A 21,530-nucleotide genomic window follows, 5' to 3' on the forward strand; every position below is an offset into this window, starting at 1 on the left:
GGAAAAGGACCAAATATATTTTGAGTGTGCAGCAGCAAGGAAGTGAGTGAAAAAAGGAGAGATGGGAGACCAGTATGGGTATATCAAGGTCAGAAAGCTCTTCTACTAGAAACTAGATCAACTCCATGCAGATGGAAGGGAGAAAACGGTGCAGTTTGCTGAAGACTGTGACACAGAGAGCCAGTGGGATTTCCCAGGAGCACAGTTTGGGTCTCTATTCTCAGCAAGGGAAGTGAGTCTCATTTAGTGGCACTGGTGCATAGAACACTGACCTCAGTTTTAATTTTCATCATCTGGGGTTCTGCACACTGAAGAGAACCATACTGCTATAGATGCCTTAATGTTATGCAGCCTTGTATTTAAGGACAAGCTTTGCAGTTATAGGTGAGAAGGGACTGAAGGCAGGCAGGCAGGCAGGCAGGCAGGCAGGCAGGCAAATGTCAGAATTTCATACTGGTGAGTGTACAGGCTGGCAGAGAAGGGCTCTGATCCTCCTTTATGCCTGGTATAGAAACCAAGCAGGCTACCAGAGAGGGGAAAGCCCCTCCCAGATGAAATTGCTATATTCAGCAGGTGGCACAAAGCGAATGAACACTCAGGGTTTGGGGATCCATACTTGGAATCGTTTACATGACACACATACCCAGTGGGCTCTGACAGTTTTGTTCTGTATCGACTTAAATTGTACAGTATTTTTTTTCAAAAATACCCCCCCCCCTCAAAAGAAATTCAAAAAGAGAAAAGGAAAGGCCAGTCCCCCACATCCAGCTAAAAAAGGCAGTGGGCTGTTGGAGGGAGGACAAATCTCTCCATCCCTCCTTTTCCAGCTGCCAGCAGGATAGTATTTTATTTATCCGTATATTTTGCTGACTAGTACCTTTCAGGGTTTCAGAGCAATTTCGGACGGTTGCTGTTTTGGGGTGGGGTTCAATCACATACTGGCAAATGCTAGTTGTGCAATCAAAGTTGATTTAGATATTGAGCAACAAAGCCACCTACAACCCCCAAATAAGATTTCTTTTTGCAATAAGGAAAACGATGGGAAAATGCACTGCAAAGTGTGGGATAACATTTGTTTGACGCAACATCATCTCCCAGCAAACAAATCATAATGAATGTTAAATAAATACCCAATGCCGTCTGATATCCCTGCAAATAAATCAGGACAAATGCTCAATAAGCAGGTTGTCTGGAAGCAACCTTATTTACAAGGCTGCCTTGAAACCAGCTGTAACATGGACAAAGGAGAGGGAAGAAGATTCTGTCACTGAGGATATGCACCTCTGTTGTAATTTTTTTTTATTACACTTTTTACAACTTCTCTTGTCATGGTGCAAAGAATAGTTCCAATGATCTTAAATGCACTCAGGCTTCACATCAGAGCATATATTCTGGAGCTTCTCATATAAACATCCTGGCTCACTTCTCTTAATTCACACACTCTGTCCTACTAGCATTCACACAGAAATGGAGAAACCTACAGGCAGAGACAGACTCTTTGAAATGTGCCACAGAATGATTAGATGCAATCAGCAAACAGGGCTCCTGCCTCTTTAATATTACACTGAAGAGAGATTTCCCCAGCTATAGCTTCTTTCACTCTGGTAGCACAATGCTATAAAAAGCTGCCTCTGATGAAATTCCTTCTTCTAAACAACTGCAAAAACTCAACCCTCTCTTGCAGCTGCTCACCCTACTTCAAAGGCTCGAGACTCATTCTGCCCATGGCACTGGCTTAGCTATCATGATGTAGTGGGCTACGATAATTGAAAACAGGGCTACCACTCCATGCTGGAAGCACTGATAGGGTCTTTCATAAATGCTCTCAAATCCTGCCATTCTATTGTCAAGAATGGGGTAGACAACTCTCCCCCGACCCACGCTGAGGACCACAATCTACCTGCAGTAGTCTTTTTGGGTCACATACTGATTGTGGGCAAAACTGAAGCCCACAATCACTGGGCCAGAACCATAAGTGCATGGAGTCACCATTTTCTTGCTTTCTCTGCTAATCACATTTCCTTCTCTCTTTCTGCTACCTAGAAGCAGTCAGTGGAATATTGGTGCTTACACGGCCTCCCATCACCTGGCACTACTGTGGCTTACTGGGAGGGAGAATGGCAACATGGCAGTGGGGTCAGCGTGGTGCAAACACATTGGCATGTTTCCACTGCACTGACCTCACCACCAACTTGCCCTTTCCCCTCTTCTTCCTGGTAAGCTGCAGTGACGCTGGTGACAGGAGGTCAAGTGAGTACTGCTGTCTCACTGCCTGCTGGTGCTGCCACCCACTTTTCCTTATCTCTTCTGTCTTTTTGATACCTTCTTCTCCCCTCCCCCATTTCCCCATGGGCTGCCAGTGGAGGAATAGGTCACCCTTGCCAGAAGTGTGAAGCAATTGCTTGCAGAGGGCTTTTGACAGTGGGCCACAGGTTGCACAATGCACATCCTTATCTTAGATTAACAATGCAAATAATGGAAGGGAATTCCATTGAGTTTCAAGGTGGTCATAATCTAGATTTATGAATAGTTTTATGAATAAGGGCCATGCTCCTTAAAGAGCCAGCCCATTCTTGTTCACATAAACCAGAATCTATTTTAAGCTAGGAAAATAAAGGCTTTTTTCAGTTTATAAACAACAGCCACCTAGCTAATCCCTTTGAGATTTTTCAGTTTGTGACTAATTTTCAGATTTCTATTCATCTCTCTCTGGAAAACATCTACAGTGGTACCTCAGGTTACAGACGCTTCAGGTTACAGATGCTTCAGGTTACAGACTCAGCTAACCCAGAAATTGTACCTCGGGTTAAGAACTTTGCTTCAGGATGAGAACAGAAATTGCACGATGGCGGTGCGGCAGTAGCAGGAGGCCCCATTAGCTAAAGTGGTACCTCAGGTTAAGAACAGTTTCAGGTTAAGAACGGACCTCCAGAACGAATTAAGTTCTTAACCTGAGGTACCACTGTATATTAAAAACAAAAACAAACCCTGCCTTGATTGTTTACCTGGGAATATGAATGATGGTGTGTGACATCATATAATGGATCTTTCAGCTGAACAGAATTTGCATATAAAATAGGCATGCATTCATTTTAGCTGATCGATTAATAATTTTTCTTGATTCATCATTCATCCTATGGAACATTCTGCTTACAGTCAAAGAAAGCTTCATTGGGAAGGTGAGTCCATGGAAATTTGGAACCTGCCCCGACAAGTGCAGCCCTAATCCAGGAATATGATTAGTGGAGTTGTTAGTCAGCCGGGCATGCGCCAGAACTTTCATGGAGAGGGAAGTTCATTGGGGAACAGTGAGAAGACTCAAGGAAGAACACAAGGCACAGAAATGACAACACAAAAAAGCAAGGCAGTAAGAACTGCAGAGTTCACCCGGTACATTTTGTTCCACTACATGGCTCTATCATGCTACTGGGGAGTAGACAAGTGGGGGGATGGCTTGAATGCAAGTAGAGAAAAACTCCAGGTGAATGCAACAAAAAACAACAAAAACAAAATACAACCCATAAAAAGTACTTTGTTGCCTCCATTGATTCCTCACTATGCCATCCAGGGGAGCTTTTCTGGGTAGTACAGGGCCTTTTATACTTTGGCCCAAAGGGGGTGGAGGAACTGACAGTGGCCCACTGTGACCTGCTTATGAAGCCATTCAGTTAAGCTGTATGAGAAGTCATGAACTTTACTGCAGATATTTGGTTCCGATTTAGTTTTGTGGCTACATTCTAGGACAGGCATCCCCAAACTTCGGCCCTCCAGATGTTTTGGACTACAATTCCCATCATCCCTGACCACTGGTCCTGTTAGCTAGGGATCATGGGTGTTGTAGGCCAAAACATCTGGAGGGCCGCAGTTTGGGGGTGTCTGTTCTAGGAGAAGGGAAGAAATGTTGTTGTTGACATGCCCAAGTTTTTGAACCTAAGCATGCCAACTGAGTTTTCTACTATATACTCCCCCCCTTCCAAAACCCTTCTTGGTGCACTAAGGATGCTATGCCTTCAGCGCATGCCTGACTGACCAATCATCTCTGTGGAAGCTCAGCACCAAGAGGATTATTCTGCTCAGGAAATGTATGCTTCTTGAGAAGTTATTAATTACCTATTATTTCCATCCTAGGATAATGAGTGGGTTGGAGAAAAGGGGGGGGGGAGAGAAGAGGAAGCTTTGAGCACTGCAGCGAATCTCCCATTGCCACAAATGTGCCAGGAGCATCCCCTGATCACCCAAAGAAACAGAGCGTAAACAGAAAGAGAGAAGCAGCTGAGTGGAAAATCCACCTTCCAGTCCGAGGGCTTTTGCAGCAGAGAGACTCTCTGGAGTCAGCTAGTGAAGAAAATTCAAGAATATGATTCTCTATGTATTATACAAAGAACATGTATCTGGATTCCCACAGATACATGTTATGGAGAATATAAGTTGAGTGTTTAATTTGCAAAACAACCAGCCATTATGCGCATTCACCAGACCTCATGGAGAATGTGTACATGGGCGTAACCAGCGAGGGGCAGGGGGGCAGCTGCCCCCCTAGAAGCAAAAATAAAATAAAATGGTTATAAAGTGATGAAACAAAACAAAATTAGGTAGGGCGATGGTGAATAATCAGTTGTTTACCACACTGAAATGGTGTAAAAACCGAGAAGTATCTAGAGCCACCTAGCGACTAGAGCCACCTAGCGACTATGTCAGCCAGCCATTGGGTTCAAGGGAGGGAGAGGTCTCTAGCGGGCTCTAGCAGAGGGAAGAGGGAATATTCTAGAGGGGTCTAGTGAGTTCTGCGTCACTAAACTGAGCCGCCTGTCGCTAAACTGAGCCGCCTGCTATTAGTTTACCTTCTTATTTACATTTAGAAGACATCGAGGCTGCCTAAATGGATATAAGAAACTGGTTCCAAAAAGGTAAGTTAAGTAATTTCTGTAGAAAATTAAATTTTAATGGGTAAAGACCTGGCTCAGAAGTGCAATGGGAGAGGACAGACTGACTGCGTTGTGTCTGATGAGCGTCCATCGAAAATTCTTCAAGGAAAATCAGTACTGGATTGAAATGAAAGTTTTGAACAAGTTTTCTTCAAACCCAAGAAAAATGATATTGGTATAAGACATGTAACTAGAATAAAAATTAATTTTATTCCATGCTGAAATGTTACAACCTTTTCCGTGCTGAAATGTTACAACCTGATCGACCATGGCTTGCCCCCCCCCCAATTTTGATCCCGAGTACGACCCTGAATGTGTATATAATCTATCCATGAAGAGTGAATTGTGCACATTCTCCAGATACTTGGAAAACAGACCCTGGGAAATGTGCATATATCAACTGAATTTTGGACATTCCCAGGTCATTATGCAGCATTCCCAATAGGCTTTGGTGGATGTGAACATCTCAGTTGAATTTTGTACATTATCAGGCTAATATGCATAATCTCCAACAGATCTTGGGGGGGGGAATGAGCACTTGGTACTTGGTCAACTGCACTTGGTACATTCTCTGGGCAATATGCACACTCTCCATTTAGTATGCATAATCTCCAAGAAACACATTTTTTCCCTATCACTTGTTCAGAAGCATGCACTCTTTGAGGTCAGAAGGAAAGGAAATTCAGAAAAATATAGAAGGTGATAATTATGTTTTGAACAATGGTCATTCACAAAATGACAACACAGACACCCTGTCATTAGCACATTTAGTGCCAAAACCTCCCCCAACCTACAGGTGAAACTCAGAAAATTAGAATATCGTCAAAAAGTGCATTTATTTCAGTAACACAACTTAAAAGGTGAAACCAATCTATGAGATAGATGCATGACATGCAAAGCAAGATATGTCAAGCCTTGATTTGTTGCCATTGTCATTATTTGTCGTTAGGTGGGTCAACTATAAATGGAATATAATTAATGAAATGTCATAGCGATGTTTATTTTTGTTTATGATTGTAACTATTTGTTTTATTCCTGTGGAATTTCCAAAAGAAAGCATTTGTCAAAATTAAAAGAAAAATAATAAATAATAAGTTGCATTGCTGAAATAAATGCACTTTTTGACAATATTCTAATTTTCTGAGTTTCACCTGTATGTACCTGCAACATGCTTCATGCATCTGATGTGGTGGACTATGGTCCAAAGAAAGCTTATGCCATAATAAATTTATTAGGCTTAAAGGTCCCACAAACCTCTCAGTTGAAATTTGACAGTGACATTGAGAGTGAGCAGACAAAGTGTCTCAGTTAAAAAAGAAAGCGAGCAATAACCCAGATTGCTTCAGGTTCTAAATTCATTCTTACTGAAAGTGAAGGATTTGTCTTTACCCTCAATGATATTGCCATGTAGAAGCATTGGTTGACTATATGGTGTCAGTCACTATGTGAGCCCTGGTTGCTTGGTATCACACAAGAGAGAAGTCTTTCACTGTTAAAACAATGGGAGCTGAAGCAGCCACAGGTCAACATTGCAAAGAGGCAGAAAAATATTAAACTGCTACAGGGATTTGGAGGGAAGTTTTAACCCCTCTCTAAAGCACACTTCTCACCCTGCAGATTCTCATAAGTGAAAATTCCTTCTAGCCCAAATTCATTTGTTGCTCCTAGCCAGTGGTCCAGAATGCTATGAGTTAAATATATTGGTCCATCTCAGGCTTTATTCTGGATTGACAGGACAGAGGGCATCTCAGATGATCTCAGGTGGTTTTTTTTTTGCTGTATGCATGTATGAAACCCAAGACATTTGATTCCGGGATGTTCTGTCCCTTAAACATCAAGCCTCTTATTTCCTAGGCTCCCAATACGCCAGGGCCCAACATACATATATTCCTTCAGATGAAGATCAGCATCAAGATGAAAAGGGGAGGGAATCTTGCTAAAGGCAAGGCTGAATAGCTAACAGCACTGGCAATGCAAAATGTCAAAACCTGCGGCCTGGAGCTGTGATGTTGCATCTGGAATACCAGTGCCTCAGTTAATTGGAATGCCCACTAGAGTTTTTGTGACACTGACTAAGGATGAACCCTTAAAATGGGAACTGTCTCTTGAAACAAGACAATATTAAAAGCTAGTTTGTGCCTTAGGTCACTTTCAGGTAGTGCTCAGAGCCACAGCCGGCCCAGTGCCTCCCAACTTGCCTACCCCGTCCCCTAGCTAAGCCCTAGGCTTCTAATTGGGTCAATGCCAGTACCAGCAACTCCACACTACAGACTTCAAGCTGGCTGATCAGTCATCCCCTCTTTCCAGGAAGCATTAGAAGCCGTAGTTTTATAAGGCCCACAGGATGTTGCTGGACTTCAACGCTCATCAGCCTCAGACATCATGACCAATGGTCAGGGATGATGGGAGTTGTAGTCCAGCAACACCTGCAAGTCACTAGTTCTCTACCCCTGATGTGAAGGTTCTCCAACAGAATTCTGAAAACCTCAGATAAGGTCTCACACAACTTAGGTTCTTGGACTTCCCCTGTCCAGAAAGGGTTCCGTTTCATTGCATAAGCTCACGTTTCTGTCCCATAAGGCAACAACTGGGACTTCATTCAAAAAAGGATGCCTAAGGATTCTGTGCACTTCTGAGAGCACAAGAAAATTATCTCTCTTCCAAGTATGTGAATGCAAATAGGTTAAAGCATATTCACTGTATTCAGGAGTATTAATCTCTCATAAGTAGCTGTGATTGATGTACCCTTAGGTCTATACTTGAATCTTGCATGCATTCGAGAACATTGATATGAGGATGTATAGTGACTGCAGAACAACTGCGGCCCTTATATGCGACGCTATATGAAAAGAGTGAAATGAACTTTCCAGAGAATGTATGCGATAATAATAATAATTTGTTTTATTTATATCCTGCCCTCCCCGGGCAAAGCTGTAGTCAGACAGTGACAGATCAAGAAGCACAGAGGAAGGAATTTACCAAGTCATTTCCTGAGGCTCTTTGGGTGGAATCCAGTTGGTGGTTTTGCAACTGCAGAAGGGTTTCCCGCCCCCCACCCCGGAGGGATGTACATTAATGGAAGATGCAATGCAACCCCTCCTCCCTCCTACAGTCCCCAGCACCCACAAAAATCCATTTCAGAGAGTTGGCGGACTCTCCAGAACAGGATGGAAGACAGTGCTGGGTGTGTGTATGCTTTCTATAGTTGTAAGGAGGATTTAGCAAAAAAATCCCCTCCATTAGCAGACACCTCCACTGGATCAATAGAAACGCAGGTCATTGGTCAATCTAGCTCAGTACTGCATGCACTTAATGGCAGTTGTTATCCAGAGTTTCTCTCCTTGCCCTACTACCGGGATATGCTGGGGATGGAATCTGAGACCTTTTGCACGCAAAGTATGTACTTTAACATTGAGCTAAGGCCCTCTCCCAGCTGTGAGCAAAATTGGATACCATCTTCTGCCTTGAAACATCCAGCCTCTCATCTACCACCATTTGCTCATAAAAGCCCAGGAAATTGTATACATTGTCCGTCACACATATGATCACATGCAGAAGCCCCAAAAGTTCTGCTCCATGTATTCTTCCCTGTCCTGCAAAGTAGTATTTTGCACGACAGAGAATCCTCTACTCGCCATGGCGGTCAGGCTACCGTTGGTTTACATTTACCTCAAGCTGGGGAGATGCTCAATGCTGCCCTGCTTTATGATGAAAGAACAGCAGTGCATTCTCAGCTGCAAGGAATTTGAAAGAAACCTGGTGCTGGGAGCAAAATGAACATGCTTTTCACATTGGGGAACCCTAAATAATTAAACCACAGCAGCGGGGCCCCTAATTGGGCTGGGTCCCTGCTCTGTGGTGTGCTTAGCAATATGGTTAATGAAGCCCTGTTGTTAAGCAAGGAAATGGCTGCCTCCATGAAAGAAGTGAAGGCAAGGGAAGGAATGAAAAGAATCTGATGGACAGCTCTCTGTCCTGGCCAAAATCAAGAGTTGAAACAAGAGACAAGATGGGAGCCACGGAGAATGCAAGACATCTGTTGTTACTGTGCAGGTGCATTGCTGAGGGGTCATATTTGGAAGGCATAGCAAAAGGAACAGGTGCTGATACTGCCATCTTCAAAGGAATGAGGGAGCTGGGGGAGGGGGTGTGGCCTGAGTGAAAGGGGGTGTGGCCTGCATAAGAGAGGCGTGGCCTCCATTAAGGACATATTCTGATTTGCCTCACTGGGATGTTGGAGGGTGTGGTCTCTCAGCAGCTGATAGGTGGCCCAATCCTGCCGTGTTTTTACTGGTAGATGTTGGAGGAAAAATTCCGCTCCAACCTTCCTCAATCCGGTGTCCTCCAAGTGGTTTGGACTACAGTTCCCTTGCTGACTGGGGCTGCTGGGAGTTCTGGTCCAAAACACCTGGAAGACACAATGCTGTTTCTACTCCTTATGTGACCAATGCAGCATCCATGCAGAAGCCTACCCTACAGTCTAAACGTGATCATTTCTTTTTCAGATTGGCAGCCTGACCATGGAAGAGAGTCATACGGAAAAGGGACTCATCTGACCCAGTTATAAGCCTTCTAAGGGGAGCACGCCAGGCTGAAAGAGGATGCCTGGATCACCTTGTGGGACTCTTCCTCCTGATTCAGTTACCGGGCAGAAGAGACAGAGGGTCTAACACCTCCCTCCTCCTGCCCACAGTACCTGTACGGTCAGAAGCTCCGAATGAGATAAAACAGTGTTTTGATAACATCTCACTTCTGCTTAATATCAAGCCTTGGAGAGTTCATAAATAAAACAAGTGCTGGCTGGGAGTTCTCATTGGCTCGAGAGCTCACAGCTTTTTGTCGGTCCCTGTCACTGCTATCTTGTCCCCAGAGGATGCAGAGAGATGTGGACACTTGCTAATCAACCGGCACTTCTGCATCACCCGAACCCCACAGTGAAAACCCGTTGCCCGCTCCTTGCAATACTTGTATGAAATGTTTTGTGCTTGTTTGACAAAGTAATAGCATCTGACACCTCTGGTTACAGTAAAGCTTCTGGGCTTTTGACTTATTTCCCACATCCCTCACTAACATAGCACACAAAATGCTTGTGAGCTGGGTCTGTGTGTCACTTTCCCTCAGCCATAATAAAGAGCTGCTGGACAGGCAGGCTGTTGTTATGCATCCTGGGATGGTCCACCAGTCTATAGGCTCCCTGCAAAAGCCACCAGTGGTGGCTCGTGCCCATTGGAACTGATGCAGTGTAAGGCAGGAGGCCAACACTAGGTGGAGCCAGAGCCAGAAACAAGCACAACCACAGCCATCGAAAGGCCTGCTTAGGCAGCCGTGAGAGAGTCTGGAAGGCGTCACAGTAGGTACTTGTTACTAAAGTGGTTTGAAACTCAAGAATGATTTTATTAAAACTGTTTAAATAGTTTTTATTGGCAGTGTTTTAAAATAGTATTTTACAGTGGCACTTGGTGCTCGGGGGGATTGGTAGGGTGGAAGGCAGGGAGCCCAACAGTAGGTGGCACCAGAGCCAATTCATTCTAGTCCTTGCTCCCATCCTCCTCCCTGCTGAGACTAAGGATGGGGATGCTGGCAGCCAGTGCCTGGATCAGATACTGTACACATAAGGCAGCAAGCAAGTGTCCCATTTACTCTAATAATAGACCAGCCTCCACCAGTATTTTGAAAACTGCCCTGGATGATTGGATGAGGGGCTGTTTAAAAGTTGAATAAATGCTTCACTTAAGCATCTTCTCTGTACTTAGGAACAACTGCCTTATACTAAGTCAGACCAGTGGGCCATCTAGTCTGGGAGCAGCTCTTCACCATTCTCTCCCAGCCCCACTTGGAGATGCCAGGGACGGATCCTGGGAGTTTCTGCATGCAAAGTGAATGCTCTACCACTGAGCCATAACCCTTCCTTGAATAATTTTATGAAGAGGTGTGCAGCCAAAGGACACCAAGACTTTCCTGTTCCTGAGGAGTGTTGGTCTCTTTCTCCTCCCTGCCCAAGCGCTGCCACTTTCTCCTAGTCCAGCTCACATTCAGTGGCAGTTTCTGCACAGCTCTTTGAAACCTAGCACTTCAGGCTAAGCCTAGAAATAGCTGAATGAAGATTTTCGTAAGTTCTCAATTCTCTTTTTCTATATTGAATTGAAGCAAATCCCACATTTCCCACAGAGACCATTGTTCCATGATTATTTTCCCAGCTGCAAAAATACTTAAAACACACACACACACACACAGCTTCCACTTTGAAAGTTTCTATTCCGTATGACTTCATGGGGAAAGGTAGAAGAAGCTTATCCACCCAAGGCAAATAGGGGGCAAGTATAGGTTTGGATATTTTTATCTTGAATTTTTCATACCACTGCAATAAGTTTGCAAGACCTGGTTCATAGTTTACGTTTGCAAAACTTAAAACCCCATTGACCTCTGGAATGGGGAGGCCGAGCTCTAAGCCTTGATCTCAGCAATGCTCCTCATCATATCCATTTCTAGTTTTAATCAATAACCCTGAAATGCACAACTGTGGCACTGCGCTCCTGTCTAGTGGTTTACAGCTGACTGCTCAGGGCACAGAAGTCTCTTGTGAGGCAAGGTTAGGTCATTTCACTCATTGCACTGTTTCCCCAGCTTCTAGAGTGGTGTGTGCGGCACTGGAAACAAATTTAAAAGCAACGTAAAATGTAAGAACAGACACAAACTTTGTTTTTGTGCATGTCCTCGGTAGAGATGATTAGCCAACAGAGGGCATGACCTCTCTCTGTGCCCATTTTGTCCCAGCTCACAGTATCCAAACCTGGAGGCTTAGAAGCTTCAGTTCCCTGGGAGGAAATCCTTCTGGACTCAAGGGAGCTTATCTCTGCATAGAAACGTAGACAACTGTGCTGTGAATTACCAGTTACTGGGGAACAATAGTAGGTTAAGGGCATTGCATGCTTCTCCTGCTAGTGGCCTTCCCATAGAGCACTACTGGAAAGGGGATGCTGGAGTAGATAGGCATTGGGTCTGATCCTTCAGGGCTCTTATCTTCTTAAGTCATTTTTAATTCTTAATGGGAGGAGTTCAATCCTGCACTCTTCTGATCCTTCTGTTCTGTTTCCCAGACAGAATGATTCTTCCTCTTCTCTGCCTGTGCATTGTTGTGTGTGGGGGTGGGATCACTTGACCTTTCAGAGAGGATTGGGAGGAGGAACAGGGACATGGGAGGGGGAAACCCCATTGCACTAGTGCGAGCTCTAGGGTTGGCTTCTGCTAGCATGGCTGGTTAGTTGAATCTGGGGCTTTTAAAATCATGAATCGCTTTGAGGTATTTTCATGGGAAGTGATTAATAATACTAATATTAATAATAATAATAGTCTTCTCATCACTATTGTTTCAAGGCTTTACCATCTAGATTTGCTAGATGTGACTTTCTATAAGGGTTCTATAACAATGCAGCTCTGCATAAAACAAATGCCCCTCAAAAACCACATGGTAATAACATGGTACAGTATTTCTGGGACTGTGCCAATTTAGATTATAGGTGGAGGAATCACATTAAATTATTGCATTTTTTTGAAACCTGCTTAATTTTCTGAAGGTTGTGCACACATCCCCTCCCAATATAAAGGATGCGCATTCTCATTTTCATGTCCCCGAAACTGATAATGTACCCCAGCAAGACATTACCCCACCCACAAGCCATTCCACAAGGGTCTGCTTATCATGCTAGGAAGGATTACCATAAGGGCAATGCAAAGGAAAATGATAGCTCAGTCATATTTTAAAGGATTGTGCTGACTAACCCAAAGATAAACCCATGGAAGATAGAAATGTGCCTCTCAATACAAAAGCTAAGATTCTCATGTGTCAAACATCTGAAAGAGTTCAGCAAAGTTCAAAAATCGCAAAACCTGGTGAGGCAACAAAGCTGGAGGGCTTGGGAAATATATGGTAATGATCAAGTTATGTTTGTAAGCAATAACATCTCCCTGGAGCAAGGTCATAGCTGCCAAGTTATCCCTTTTTTTAAGGGATTTTCCCTTATGCTGAATAGGCTTCCTCGTGAGAAAAGGGAAAACTTGGCAGCTATGAGCAAGGTGGGTTGAGAAGAATCATTCATACGAACAGGCCAATTCACTGTAATCAAGGATCTGCTCGGATGATTGGAATTCAAAGGTTTTTCTTAAAGGACAAAAGCTTTATATAAATGTATTGGAAAAAAGAATATGTTTGCAGTGAAGGTGTGTGCGAGTGTGAGTGTGAATTTAGGCTTGTGTACTTACAGCTCATACCGGTAGTACTTTGAAGCCTAGTAATAGTAGCAAAGCTACTATAAGCAGCTGAGACTAAGGAGGCAGGCCCAAACAAGCCAATGGTATCCTATTAGCTCTTTTGGTCATGAGCTCCTGCTCAGCTGAAACTGCAGTATACTCTCTCTGGCCATCTTCAGTGGTGGTGCTGGAGAACAGCAGAGATCAGGCCAGCAGTAGACTCCCTCTGCTTGCAAGCTGCTGATCCCGTACTTCAGGGAATAAGGAGGGTAGACCTCTTGCTGCCCAAATCCGTGGCTCAAGACACCTGGGATCTTGTGTCCTAAAACAGCTTCTTAACGCACATGTAAGGGGGTTCACAAATTGTTACAAACATGCCCGGAGTCTCTTTTAAAGGAAACCAATTCTGAAAAGGCTTCTTTGCACTTCTTGCGGCTTGGGGAAGGCAGAATAACACCACCTGCCACCCTCTGCCTTATCACAAATACTTTCACCCAATACCTTAACAGTGTGTCAAACTCACATCAAACTAAAAAAAAGCCACTGATTTTTTTTGGGGGGGTGTATTTTAGGGAGCCCCATTGTCCAGTGGTGAATTGAAGTTATCTTATGGCAGATCCGATTTCCATTGCAAACAGCAGCAGCAACAATCACAGCAATAAATAGAGGCAGCAGAGGGGAAGCCTGAGCTGCCTCTGGATTGTGGGGGATGAGAAAAGTGAGCTTAACTCTTTCCCTCCCTGGCACAATCCTAACAAAAAATTCCACTCTGAAGCTGCTATATGCAATTCAGAAGACTCCGCAAGTGTGATTCAGGAGTTTCCCTTGAAATGCAATGGTGGGTTTGGAAAATGGAGAGAAAGAGTTAAACCTCTCCTCTCCTCACCCATGCTCTGCTGTTATTTAAACAGTGCCTGTTAATTGCACTTAGTTCCGTGCCTTGTATGGCTTAACTGTGTTGGAAAATGGGACTGGATCCTGAACTGCTTTATACCGATGCCCAATATAACGTCGTAACTAAGTATAGTGGCTTTTTTGGGGTAGGGGAGGGGACTCAGGATCTGCAGAAACTGGAATCACACCCAGAATTATCCAATTGAGCATCAGTGCATTTGGATCAGAAGCCCTTTCTTCCAAGACAAACTCATATGCAAGATCCAATTATGTTATTCAAGCATGTCCCACAGAAAAGGAAACAAGGGCCATTGAGAAATAAGGAACTTATTTCACACTTCAAGGATCTGGCCAATTGATATCAGTATCAGGGCAGAGTGAGGAGGTTCACAGGGCTTCTGTTGAATTATTTTTAAGCAGCTTTGATATCTTGCTTGTATATTTCATTTAATGTCAATCAGTTGGGAGTTTTCTGCACTTGCCTATAATTGTAATGTTTTGACACAAATGGAGAAGAAAATACAAATGATGGTACTTTTCTAAGTAGGTCCTCAATCGTGTTAAAGTCTCTCCCTAATTTTTATTTGCAAGAGATGCAGGAGGGGGAACTCAACTCAACCATTTAGGAACAAAAGCTGGGTTAACTTATGTCCACTGCCTCCATTCAGTGGAATGGAGGCAGTGAGAGATATTACTTTCTTGGGCTCCATGATCACTGCAGACAGTGACAGCAGTCACGAAATTAAAAGACGCCTGCTTCTTGGAAGAAAAGAAATGACAAACCTAAACAGCATCTTCAAAAGCAGAGACATTACCTTGCCGACAAAGGTCCGTATAGTTAAAGCTATGGTCTTCCCAGTAGTGATGTATGGAAGTGAGAGCTGGACCATAAAGAAGGCTGATCGCCGAATAATTGATGCTTTTGAATTATTGTGCTGGAGGAGCCTCTTGAGAGTCCCATGGACTGCAAGAAGATCAAACCTATCCATTCTGAAGGAAATCAGCCCCAAGTGCTCACTGGAAGGACAGATCGTGAAGCTGAGGCTCCAATACTTTGGCCACCTCATGAGAAGAGAAGACTCCCTGGAAAAGACCCTGATGTTGGGAAAGGTGGAGGGCACTAGGAGAAGGGGACGATAGAGGACGAGATGGTTGGACACTGTTCTTGAAGTTACGAACATGAGTTTGACCAAACTGTGGGAGGCAGTGGAAGACAGGAGTGCCTGACATGCTCTGGTCCATGGGGTGACGAAGAGTCGGACACGACTAAATGACTAAACAACAACAACAACTTATGTCCAGGGCAGCTTTTTACATTATACAGTACTGTCAATAATGTGTTTTTATGTCTCAAGGACAACATTCAGTCAACATTTTAGTATTACAGATGGCAACCATTTTAGGAGAGTCCACTTGATGCATGACCACTGCAGCACAGATCCTGTTGGATCCAGAAGAGGGAAGAATGGGTGTAATGGGCGCAGGGTGTGATGGTGTTGGGTGGGCTTATGCACGCTTTGCCAAAATGTGTTTTGACCTGGAAAGCAAGCCCCTCAGAAACAGGGAGTTGCCCAAACTCTATAGGTGTGTATCTTATGCCACCCAGTACTTTTTCCAAATAATGCTTTTGCGTTCATAAAGATGATTCCTTTTAATCCTTTCCCACAACTGATCCCAGATAAGTAAAAAAACCAACAACCTTCCAACTATGTGTATGGAAGTGAGGACACTCACATCATGAATCATGGTCTTTTGATTTTTAATAAATAATTTTTCATTGGAATTGGGAGAAAAAAATGTCAAGTAATGCACATGTAACTTGATAAGAAACTTTGGGTGCCTCATGTCAAAGGTCCTTAAGGGATTCTATACGTACAAATAACTGTTCCAAAATCTTTGGTAGATTTAGGTTTCAGAGGCTTGTTAAACGTTTTCTTCCTGTCATCTACTTCTTTCTTGTTATTTTACACAGTTTCAGACACTGAAACTCTCCAATAAAATCACACTGACAGACAAAGTTAATGGAGACGTTCTAGGGAGTTATTTCCAGTTGCTACAGGTTCATTGTCTCTTAGACTGAGAAATAGGCCTCCCTTAAGAGGACACGTATTTGATAGGGTAAAGACACAGTACTTTTTCTTCTTCAGATCAAGCACAGTTCCTATGTATATTTTTAGTAACACAGAACTTGCCCCTTTCTGATCAGTGAAATGTCTGAGAGCAGCCAAGGAAAACATGGCCCTTAGCTTGATTTTAAACTTCTGTATTTTATACTCTTATGGTGTTCGTCCAAATGAGTTCACAGGATTGCATCTAACCCTTCAGTGACTCTGACTATAAGAATGCTAAAATGGTCAAAATGATTGAATGAGTTTAGTGGAGTGGAGTCCCTTATGTAAGGGAGAATAGCTGATAGTGGGTTTTATAAGTGGTGAGCAAACGTCTTAATGGAATGCTTTCCCCCACCTAAGGAGAGCAAGCCGTTCAGATCTTGCCCAGGCATATCTCTACATTACCTAAATAGTTACCCACCTAGTGTAGTCCTTTATGGTGCACACTTTAAATGTGCAAATCTAAGGTTCTGGTATGCACTTGAATCTGTCTTGCAAGATACTAACAGTCTGAAGGGACCCTGAGTTATTACTTTTCTCATAACTGGGGAGTTCAGACTAGAATATTTCTTCACGAGTCTAACCTGAATAGGAAAGCCTCCACTGCAAATTTCCCATCAAGCTCTATTTGTGACCATGCAAAAATAGGGTAGGATGGCTTGAATGGATGGAAACACAGAATGAATTATTTATTTTGCTGCAACCCTGCCACTTCCCTGCAAACAACACCGCTGGCCACAGTGAATCAGAGTGCCCTTTATGAAACATTCATGCAATGAGCACAGCACCCACCTGCAAGTACTGATAGGCTAAATCTTGATGGCAGGACTTGGATTTCAGCAAAGCTCTATCGATGGTAGCGGAAGCCTTTTGGCACATTTCCCGTGCATGGCTGAGTGTGAGCGTGGACCAGGAGCCTCTCTTGATGTAGTTGGACTCACTGCTGATGGGGATGTTGGCACAGGGGGTGACCTTGAGGTCATTATTGCTCTTGGAGGATTTCAGCATATGTTCGCTGATGGTGTTGTAAGCATGCATGAAGTACCTAGGCTGGCTGTGATCAGGCTGTCTGCCTAGGGTCATGAGGCCCATAGGGTTGCGATAGTTGCAGGTGTCGCTGTCTAGATTGTCATCTGAGCTCCACCAGCCCGATATGTTGGATCTGGTCCTGCGTTTTGTCTCGGTGGTTTTTGCCCGGTCCTTACTTTTGCTCCTGCGGTTCTGCTTTGAATCCTCAGTGCCTTTCTTGCCATTCATGCTGCCTTTGGACGCCCCTTCCAGGGATTGGGACTTGGCAAAAAGCTTCTGGACTGAATGAACTAAGTGCCGGATCCTCCCGGGGCTCTCGCTCCGGTGTTTGGCATCAGAGGTTCTCTGGAACTGGAGAGTGCTGAAGCCATCTCTGTGGACAGGCAGCTGCTTCTCAAACTGGTCCAGGAGATTGGCAGGGAGCCTGTTGATCTTGGTGGCTTGGGCATGGCTTGGAAAGGGATTCTCATCGGGCACTTCAAAGTGAGAGTTGTAATGGATCCGTGGAAATGTGCTGCTGTTGGAAATCTGGTTGTTGAGTGGAAGGAGGCAATCGCTGTGGAGAGAGTTGGGTGTGGGGAATCGAGGGTCCATTGTGTAGGAGTCTGTGGGGCTGAGGAGATAGGGATTCCTGTCTTGGGTGGCATAAAGAGAGTCTTGAGGGGAGTCCAGGTTATCAGAGAGATGGCGGCTTCTGTTATCTCCTAACCCCTTCATGGTGCAAAGGTTTTCTAGAGCATTGCTTCTGGAGGATGGTGTTGAGGTTAGTTCAACTCTGTTCCTTGGTCACGCTCTCTCCTTTGGGAGATTGCCCTAGAGTAAAAGAAAGACAAACAGACAGGTTGTAACTGATGGAACATGCTTTCTTTCCAATGTTTAGGCAGAAGTGTTCTTGTTTATGTAGCCAAAATGTGCACCAGCATCTGTAGGCTTGAGAGGAACCCCAAGCTTTGCAAGTTAAAAATAAATAAATAAATAAAAAAATAGAAAAAGGATTAGGCGGGGGGAGAACTTAAAAAAACAACACTGAGCATGCTCAGTGCCTATGGCTGTTTTAGGGGGTGTCAGGCAGAAAACCATGGCTGGAGGGGGCCAGAATGCCTGGAATCCTACTTCATGTTGCAACTTTGTTTAGCAGGTCCCAGATGTAAACATAAACACCACTGGCAGATCAAATGGACATTATGGCACCCAGGAGACATATAAACTGGGACAGTCAAAGCAGAATAGGTTTAAAATGCTCTCTTTTGATTATTCCCCTCCCCTCACAATCTGAGAAGTAAATCTGCCCGGTTTCATAGATGAATCTGTAGATCTCCCAGCCTATTAAGCTGACTCCCATGAAATATGTTCCCAGTTGTTCTCATCTAGCATCAACTCCATCTAATTAGCTGGGAATTTCAAAATATCTTGCCACTTGCTTGAGGGCATATGAAGTCATAGATCCAAATGAGTGAAAAATCTATGCACTCTTCATTCAGTCACTTTTCCCCAACTTTATAAATGGGAGGGAGCTCTGGAATCAGCTGGAAAGCCCATAGATTCTTTAAAGGAAACCTCGGTGATCAATATTAAGAGCCAGTTTGGGTTAGAGGTGGAAGAGGTGGAATCAGTAGCCTGATCCATATCCAATTAAACCAGAAGCACTTATATTTAAGCTGATTTAATCTAACTGAAATCAATGGGACTAAACAAGCTTAGATCCAAGAATCAACCTGTAAGAAGAAAACGTATAAATGGATCAAGGAACTTTCTTCCCTTCCCTTATGAATTTGTTCCTGATAATGTTGCCTATGGGTTTTATGAGGATGGATCTAGCCTCGTATCACAGCCGCAACGACTGGAGCATGAAAGAGCTATGACTTGATAAGTGCTTGCGGAAATATATGAAAGGCAACGTTATTCTTTTATTCTTTTCTTCCCTTACAAATCCTGGCTTGCCAAGGGCTTTGGCTTGGCTCCTTTTCCATTCCTCATCATGCTATTGTGCATTAGGCACTCCAGAGTTTAGAAGCAAGCAGCTGCGAGGCACTCTCCAGCTCCCTGCGATTGCAATGATAAGGCCGTGAATGAGGAACTCGCCGAGAGAAGATGCAAGCCACTCAAAGGGTGTAGGCAGTTGGGGCAGCATAGCATTGGGCCATGATTCCATCTCCCCCCACCCCCTCAGCAATGCTAATTGGACAAGCAGAAAGGTCAAGGACAATTCAGGAGCATCAGTCATGCTTCTGTGCTCTGGAACATCCATATGGATCTGCCCATAAATATGTATATAGGAGAGGAGGGACACAGAGTCCTCTGCACACAATCCCACATTAGTAAGAGCATTTGCAGCTATTCATGCTAAGATAATAGCCATCAAATCTTCCTTCCTGATTGCTGCAAGCAATTAGCTCCTACCCCAGAGCAAAGAGATGCTTTCATCCTTGCAGAAATAGCTGGGGTAGCCAGGTGCATTATTGCATTTTCATGCCTGCTTTCTTTAGAATTGCTAGGTATTTGGGCCACCATCATTAGAAGTGGGAAATGATATTGATGGGCCATCTGGTCAGGCTTGGCTGGCTTACAGGATCTCAAGTTTTAATGGCCCGATGTAGGATAAGGCATATGCTTTACGCACTCCTCTACATGCCACAGGTGGAAAGCCTATGCGTCACACAGTATCAAAAGCCATTCCATCCCTCCCACTACCTGATAGAAGGCACAATTAACCAGGATGTTCCTTTCCTCAACAAGCCTCATTAGGAGAAATAACAGATGTGCAAAAGCATTGTGTTCCTTTCCATGGAGCTTGCTGGGTAGAAGAACGTCCAAGCAGATTGTGACCAGATTCACTGCTTGCCTTCTTTAGCGACCCCTCTTCACCTGAAAAGAGTGACAAGATGTCTTATTCTGCTTTACTGATGGGATCTTTTGGCTGCTGTCAGGCCGGGTCATTAATCATGGGGACTAGGCTTTGGCTTGTGATGGCCTGTGATGTTTTGTAAGCATAGCTTACAAAACCTTTGCCTGGTTCTAGACATGAGGTCCACACAACTTGTAACCCTGTAAAATAGTCTAAGGCTTGCAACTGGAGGAGGTCACTATTTCAGGTGGTAGATCAGAGCTATGCCTTTTAAGAGCTGTCATTTAAAGATTTGAGCTATGCCATAGAAACACTCCTCCCAAAGCAGCTCGGTGAGGGTGCATGAGAAGAACACTACAACTATGGGCCCTGGATCCCAGCCAGCCTTCTCATGCCGCCCTCCCCAAACTGCTTTGCAGGGCTGGCTCAGGGAGGGTAGCATGAACAGCATGCCCCCTCCCAATGCACCCAGGGCAATCGCCCCAGAAGCCCCCCATGCTATACTCCTGCTCTGACATACATACATTCATTTGAAGTTCTCAATCAAATCTATGCATGTGAAGCTGTACGTAAAGAGGCTCTATACTAGGGTGCTGTTGGACTACAATTCCCATCAGTCTCAGCCAGCATGACCAATCAACAGGGATAATGGGAGCTGTAGTCCAATGACATCTGGAGGCCATCACATTGGCCATTCTTGCTCTAGACAGACCTTCAAGTTAATGGCAGTGGGATGCCGAGTTGGAGGCAGGGACTGTGGCTCTGTCTCTCTCTCCCCCACCCACATCACCTGGGATTAATTTGGGAGAATCTCAATAGGGGTTAATTATTATAAGCGTTAGTTTACACTTAAATAGGCCTATATGTTGAGTTACAATAGCTACACATTCCCTATTTTCCAGAAACAACTCAAGCCATTTCTGTTTTGGAAAGACTTTCCTGCTAAATGGAAAGGTCTCTGCCTTAGACGTTCATTTTGCATTGGTTTCTAAATTTAGCTTCAGTTCTTTTTTTGTACTGTTCTTACGACTATTTCTAGCCTTTTTAATGACATTTTATACATGTAAAAGGTGAAAATATAATAATAATAATAATAATAATAATAATAATAATAATAATAATAATAATAATAATGATATAAGGCACTTGGCTAATGTTTATTTCTTTGCAAAAGTACCGGTATAGTTCAGCTATACTGTCAAGTAGTCCGGTTGGGGGAAGGCAAAACTCATAGGAAAAGCACTTTCGCCTATTTCTCTCCTTTCAGCCATATCATGCTTCCAAAACCGACCAAGTGTTTTCCTCACGGAGCAGGCAAGGAACTCTGCAAACCAAGCAAGCAGCCATTAAAGTGGGGCTAATGAGACAGAGCTGGCAGAGAGCCAGTAGTACGCTGCAGATTGGGGGATCTTTAGCTGGCATCTTGTCTATTCTTGAGTCCTTGGCTCAGTAGGTGACTTGACCTTGGCCAAAGGCTTA

The 21,530-nt window shown here is 44.0% G+C and overlaps 1 protein-coding gene across 1 annotated transcript in view; it reads right to left on the reverse strand.

Moving 5' to 3' along the window:
- The window catches only part of DLGAP4 (DLG associated protein 4), a 108,187-nt gene extending 90,249 nt beyond the window's left edge, over positions 1–17,938 (reverse strand). Inside the window, exon 1 of the mRNA XM_035124315.2 lies at positions 16,970–17,938. Coding sequence (XP_034980206.2) covers positions 16,970–17,923 — 954 coding nt within the window. The 5' untranslated portion in view covers positions 17,924–17,938. The remainder of the gene's footprint in view (positions 1–16,969) is intronic.
- Between the last annotated feature and the right edge of the window lie 3,592 nt (positions 17,939–21,530).

Source organism: Zootoca vivipara, chromosome 7, assembly GCF_963506605.1.
Source record: "Zootoca vivipara chromosome 7, rZooViv1.1, whole genome shotgun sequence".
NCBI lineage: Eukaryota > Metazoa > Chordata > Lepidosauria > Squamata > Lacertidae > Zootoca > Zootoca vivipara.